The sequence below is a fragment of the Arachis hypogaea genome, chromosome 15, assembly GCF_003086295.3.
Source record: "Arachis hypogaea cultivar Tifrunner chromosome 15, arahy.Tifrunner.gnm2.J5K5, whole genome shotgun sequence".
NCBI classification, from domain to species: Eukaryota; Viridiplantae; Streptophyta; class Magnoliopsida; order Fabales; family Fabaceae; genus Arachis; species Arachis hypogaea.
The window spans coordinates 21261695-21268511 of record NC_092050.1 but is presented as its reverse complement, the minus strand read 5'-3'; the positions used below and the strand labels follow the sequence as shown (position 1 = coordinate 21268511).

Genomic DNA, 6817 nt, shown 5'->3' with positions numbered 1-6817 from the left:
TGTGTTAATGTTCTGATCATGTAGTTATTTAAAAATTTATGTGCTGTATCAAAAATTTTTATATTGTACATTAAATTTTTTGAACTGTGAATCAAAATTTATGTACTCTAATTTTCTGAATTTATATAAAAGAAGAAGACTACGACAAGTATGGTAACGATGGAAAATCAAAAAGAAAAAAGGAGGAAAAGACATCAAACAAAAGAAGAAAAAGAAGATAGCGTTGAAAAAGAATAAAAGAAGAAGTATGACGATGGCGACGATGACGTTATTAAAAAAGAAAAAGACGGCTATGATGAAAATGTTGACGAACAATAGTAAAAGAAGAGTAAAAAAAAGAAAAAGCAGTAAAGCGTATATACGTACATTCGAAAAAAATATGTTGGAATAAATTAATTTCAATAAACCAGATCATCCATATTGAATCACCAAAAATCTATAACAATATATAATGCCAAAACATGGGGGTTTGGTGTCCAATTTTCTATTTCCTATTTTAACCCTACTAACATAATTCAAAAATATTTTACGGTTACTTATTTCACTAACAAATTTCAACTCACGCATAACTTCTATTTCAACTCATCATAACTTCTATTCAATTCTTTACTCCCGCAATCTCTCTTTTTTTTTTATGATTCTCCTTTATCTTATGAACTCTTCTCTGTACGGAATAATTATTTAAATAAGTTTTTGTGACATTTTAAACTAGGTAAAGACGATGTCAAAAAGTTTATTTTTGTGGCCACATATGAAATGAGAAAAAGAATAATTAGAAACCAACAAGTGTTTAACCAGTGGTGATAAATAGTTTTTTGTATAGATCTTATTATATTGAGGTATTTATTTTAATTATGTTTTGTTTAATTTTATGTTAGTCTTTGTTTGTATAGTGTTGTTTTAAGTATGTCTGTGAGTACTGTACTTTAATGGTCTGACCAGCAGTTTAGCCTCATTCTAATTATTCTATTAGAATTTTTTTATAATCATAAAAAATATATTTTTTTATTTTTTTTATAATTTCATCCATTCTACCATAGGTTATCAATTAGGCGGACATTCCCGCATTAGCAACCTAACCACCTTTCAAACACTTTTCAAAATATTTCCAAGTAACAAATCACTTTCAATAATCACACCGTTCGAAATATCAAATAAGTTTTCAATAATCAAATCATTTTCTTTAAAGCTAAGCCTATTTCTATTTCAATAAAATTTAGCTCCCTTTCAAATCTTTTGCTATTAAAACCAAAGGAAAAATTCGCACATTCATTCAAACTTTACAAAACCTTCCGACCATATTCTTTTTACATTTAACATTAACCAAAACCACATTTTCATTTATTTTTACAAAAACTCGGACAGAACTTTCCCTTAAAACTCGACTTCACCACCCTTACGAGCTCCCTCACTTTCATAACTTCTCGACAGTTTACCAGCTTTCTATTAGCTCTTTTTAAACATAAGGTTCTCAATAATCGACATATAATTCCAATTCTTGTAAAATCATTAATAAACTCTCAAAATTACTATTTCTAGTTAAGAAATCAATTTCCATTCACTTTCATAATCAAAAACTCAATCACAAACACAGTAATCATTCACAGGCAAAAATCCAAACTCAATACATTATAATTACTAACATATTTGCAAATATTTACTATACTTTTGGGTATCCTTAAATTTAAAACTGTTAATTTTAAAATAAAACTCCCTATCTCCGTACGAAATCAAAGTCAACGAAGGATTTAGAAAAACTTTTTGACTGAACTGCTGAAGAAGAAAACGTCAGAAATCGTTTATGCCTCTTAGAACTTCAATTGATTGATCTCAAAGAGAAGAGGAGTTACATTACCGTCAATTTTTATGGGACAAAAATAACATCAACGTATAAAAAAGGAGAATACAAATATTTTTTTTTAGATTAAATTTTTTATTAAAATTACATATCACAAAAAATCAGAGTCAAAAACTCGGAGATTCCAGGGTTTCTCTTCCTCACCCTCGGTCACTCTTTCTTTCCCTTATTCCTTGATTTTTGTTTTGGTGATGAAAGAAACCAAATGAACTAAGCATGGTAATGGTAATTAATAAATGAAAGGATAGGTGTCATTGATTAGTAGATAAAGGTGGCATATGTAACAATTATATATATATACACACACAAAAGCACATAAGCCACGTTTCTAATGCTTTCTTTTGGTTATATATACAAAGAGAGCAGGTGTCATTAGTTATATATATATAATATGAAAATATATATAATGGCTTATATGTATAATTATTATTATTATTATTATTAAAATTCTTTTATTCTTTTTAAAATATTTTATTATAATAAAAATTATTTAAAAATTCTAATTGATTTTAAATTTAAAATATCATAAAATAATAATCATGAATAATTTATTATTTAATTTTTTAAAAATTCGGATTGTTATAGAACTAGGTTAGAAGGACAACCTGCAATACCCTCTAATGCTTAAGTTAGCTAAGTGTTTTGATAGCATATCTTATCTTGGGTTTATTGCTAAGTTTCTTCTCCTTTTATCCCTGCATTCTGAGATTATCGTTTTCCCAACATTTAGTGCCTTTATGTCGTGCTCTTAATTTTACGATTTAACAGTTTTGAGGCTTAATGGTGTGGCCGTTGTACTGTATCCGACGCTATCTAGTAATGTCAGGTTTGTCGGATGTTTATTTAATTGTTATTTTATCACGTTATTTATCTAAAACAGTGCCCCTAACTCGGGTCTCTTGACTTTGATGTTTTTGTCAAGGGTATCCGAGTTTATGAAGTCAGGTTTAGGGGATGTCCTTTAATCGGAACCTAAAGTATCTATAAGGAACTAAATAGTTTCTTTTGGCTCTCTTGGCGGGAATATAACTTCCCTCGTTTTGCGAACCGTCAATCCATTTATAAATTCTCTCTCCATCAATTAATGCAGCATTAACTTTAAATAAAATAATCTCACACTTTAACTTTACTTTCCACATGAAAATACTTCTTCTTCCTTTCAAGAAATTTTTCTCCATTTGATCTTCCTCCTCCGCCGTGCTAGAAGAAATCATCCTTGCAAGCGTGTTCTTCAACGAATTTCACAGTAATCTTCGATAATGTTAGTGAAGCTTTTATGCTTTTCTCTTTTTCCTTTCTCTGTTATTTTGCTGGAGAATCTTCCTCATTTTACTTTGTGTTTCAATTTTTTCTACTGCTTCATGTGTTCTCTCTTATGGTTTCTGGCATTCCTTTCTTCATTTGCTTTGAAATGTATTCGCATTCGTTACCTTTGACTAGGTTTAACGTAGTAGGGCCACCACTATTTTAAGTTTTCCTAATTCGATAGCGATGATTTCTGTTTTTGCCTCTATTTTTCACATTCATCTGTATTTTCTAGAATTCTAACAAATTTTGCATTTTCTAGTAGTGCCCATGTAGGTTTTCTTGAGATGGCAAGGAAAAAGGTTATCAGAAACCGTGAACATGGTGGAGCTGCTAACCAGCCAAGGTCCTGACCTGCCCCCTTTCGCAAATGAATAGTGAGCTCGAGGTGGATATTTACTCCTGGGTATCCAAGGAGGTTAAGGTTATCCCTTCCACCATAATACAAGAAGAGCTTGATAACCTGAGGGAGGCTAGGGTTATTTTTTATTCTGATTTGAGTAATTTGTACATCTTCTCAGTTCCCATGTCTGAAGATTAATTATGCCTTATGAACAAACATGCTGGTACTGTCTCAGACTGGTTGTGGATGTATGAGACCTTATTCTCTCAAATTAGGATTTGACTTCCTTTTATTAACTTCCAAGTGAGTGTGTTAACCCACACCGGATGTGTCCCTTCCTAAATCCATCTAAATAGCTGGATCATTATTCACTGTTTCGAGCTTTTATGCTCGTTTTTGGATATCAAACCCTCTCTTAGGATTTTTTTTTTATTTATTTACTTTGACAATTTTCTTTAGATTACAAGGACGTGGGTTCACCTCCTTCCGAGGTGTTCCAAATAGAAATTTTTTTAATTTATTTAAAGAATCTTACCATCGGTTTAAAGAAAAGTTTTTTTAATATTGAAAGAGTAGAGGATACAACTCTTTTTTTCATGACCTAAGAAGGTAAAAAGAAGTTTAACTTATACTGAAATTACAATGTGTCCTCTCCAAAATCTGAGTTACCGATGTTAATGCTTCCGAGCTTCTGAGCATTAATTTGTTAATGTCGTTGTGGAATGAGCGCCCTCTCAATTTGAGGGGTATAATAGTGAATGAACAGACTGTTCGAAATGCTATCAGTAAGCTTTGTTCCTTGCTTCCTTTTATATTCATGATTTCATATACTCATGATTTCTTTACCCTACCAAAATTTTATATTCTTATTTCAGTTGATATGGCCAGAGGAATTGCTGCCATTGCCGCCATGAAGAAGAGGTTGGAGACTCAACCACCGATTAGTGTAGGTGGTGATAGAGTTTCTTCTTCCGCCACTATCAGCCGTCAGCCGCAACCTCAGAAAATTGAGAAAAGCAGAGAGGAGCAAGGTCCTGAAGTCCATATTCTGGAGGAAGACTCCCCTAACCATTCTCCCAAAAAGAAGGCAGAGCGTACTGCCATGGATAGAGTTTAATGCTAAGCAGAACATCCTTGACCAAATCGAACTGAGAGCTCCCGACTTGGAGTCTTCGAAGTCGATGCTTTCAAGAAAGTGGTGGATGAAAAAGTTGTTTCTATTTTATAGTGTTTTTATGGTATTTTCTTAAGTGTTATGAACTTGGTAGTTCTAAGCTCTTAGTACTCATAGTACTTTTTGTGTAGTACTTTATGTAGCACGTTTCTCGTGTAATTGGGATTAACTTAAATACTCTAACATTTTTACCGTTTCGATGCATTAAAATATCGGATCCTATTACTTTAAACCATTATACTTTGAGCTTTAATTTTAACCAGAATTCTATTTTTACACATATTGAAGGGATGTTTTATTGAAAAGTGCATTTATTCTAGGAAAAGAGTGCATTTATTCTACCCATAGATCTATCATAAAAAATTCTAAGAATAGTACTTCTTTAAGTGAGTTACATTCCAGCTTCTCGAAACATCGGAGCCATCCAATGTTTCTAGTTTGTAGGCTCCTTTTTCCAGTACTTCCTTAATCCTAAAAGGGCCCTTCCAAGTGAAGGCTAACTTACCTCGAGTTCCCAATGTTCCAGCATTAGACTGTCTCAACACTAGGTCTCTGACTTGGAAACTTCTGGGTCGAACTTTGGTATGGTATATTTTATCTACCCTTTGCTTCAAGGCTTGTTTAGCTAGGTTAGCCGCATTTGTTACCTCATTAATCAAATCCATGCTCTCGTGAGTTTTCAAAGTACCCAAGAGCATTCTCGGGCTAGGCTCACCAACTTTTACTGGTATAACTGCTTCCTCACCATAAGTGTGTATGAAAGGTGTTTTCTTGGTAGTAGATTGAACTGTAGTTCGATAAAACCATAATACTAACCATACCTCGTCAGCCCAGGAACCCGGAGACTCGTCTAGTCTATTCTTCAACCCTTTTAGGATTACCATGTTAGCAGCTTCAACTTGTCCATTCGTCTATGGGTGTTCTACCGAGGCGAATACTTGCCAAATCCCTAACCCACTTAGCAGTTCCTAAAATTTGGAGTCCGTAAAGTGAGTCCCATTATCTATGACCACAACTTTTGGGATCCTAAACCTTGCGATGACTTCTCTCCAGATGAACTTCCGGCAGTGAGCAGAACTACTTTGCTCAACCCCCTGCTGCCGCTGGAAAGATCGCCGCCATTGCTCGATACACTCCCTTCTCTGTTCTCTGTTCCCACTACTGCTGCCCTGCCACCGCTGCTCGAACCGTCTATTTTTGTTCTAGGTTTTCTCTCTTCTCTCCTCTAATTATTTTAATTAGATTGATTTCTGTTTTAGTTGATTTTAGGTGGTTAGGAATTTTCATTGAATTAGTTTTCATTGATTTTAGGTAGATTAATTTCTATTGTAAATTATTTTTAGGTGGTAAGTTTAGGATAATTTAGTTAGATTGATAAGTTTTGATCTCTACTCAATATGTTTGTTATAATCTGAGATTGCCGATTTTTATTGTTGGGATTATTTGAATTGATCTGAATTATTAATTCTGCGTTTTATCGTTAATTTGACTGAAGAATTGTTGCTAAATTTGTTTGAGCAACACTCAACTGTTTTGATGATTCGCTGGTTATTGTTACTTTGTTAGGAAATTACTATTTTGATGCTTATTTTGCTTATTCATATTGCTGCGGAAACTGCTGGTTTATGTTGATTAATTACAGCGTTTTGCCGTATGCATTGCTAGTGATGTTTCATCATGTTATTTTGTGCTTTCTTGAGTTTGTATAGGATAATTTTTTTATTGTTAGAATGGTTTGAAAATTACAATATTTTAAAAAATTGTTAACAAAGTTAGAATACTTTGAGAATTAGAATGCTTTGTTAGAATAAAGTTAGAATGGTTTGAAAGTCTAATTTAATTATTTTGAAACTAAAATACTATGTAATTTTTTTTCTTTTTTTGATTTACTAAACTAAACCACTTTTTAAATTATTTATTATTTCTTGAGTTTATTCTTATGTTATTATTTGTTGGTGTTTGCTATGTTATTAATATGCTATTAATATATTTGCTGTACAGATATGATGACAAACAGTAGAGGTAGGTTGAGTGGGACACGTGGTCATGGTAGAAGCCGGGATTCCACCGAATTCTCCAAGACTTCCCAGTCATCTCCCTCTACCCCGGCTATCCCATCGACCCCTGTAACGTCACA

The 6817-nt window shown here is 32.9% G+C and overlaps 1 protein-coding gene across 1 annotated transcript; it reads right to left on the bottom strand.

The window, feature by feature from the left end:
• Positions 1 to 5045: 5045 nt before the first annotated feature.
• LOC140179150 (uncharacterized) lies at positions 5046 to 5564 on the bottom strand. Its single transcript, XM_072217801.1, has one exon. The coding sequence runs from the start codon at positions 5562 to 5564 to the stop codon at positions 5046 to 5048; it is 519 nt and encodes a 172-aa protein (XP_072073902.1).
• Positions 5565 to 6817: the final 1253 nt, after the last annotated feature.

Bases quoted from the DNA above. Each gene is read 5' to 3' on its own strand.
- LOC140179150 (XM_072217801.1), bottom strand. From the start codon at position 5,564: ATGGTAATCCTAAAAGGGTTGAAGAATAGACTAGACGAGTCTCCGGGT.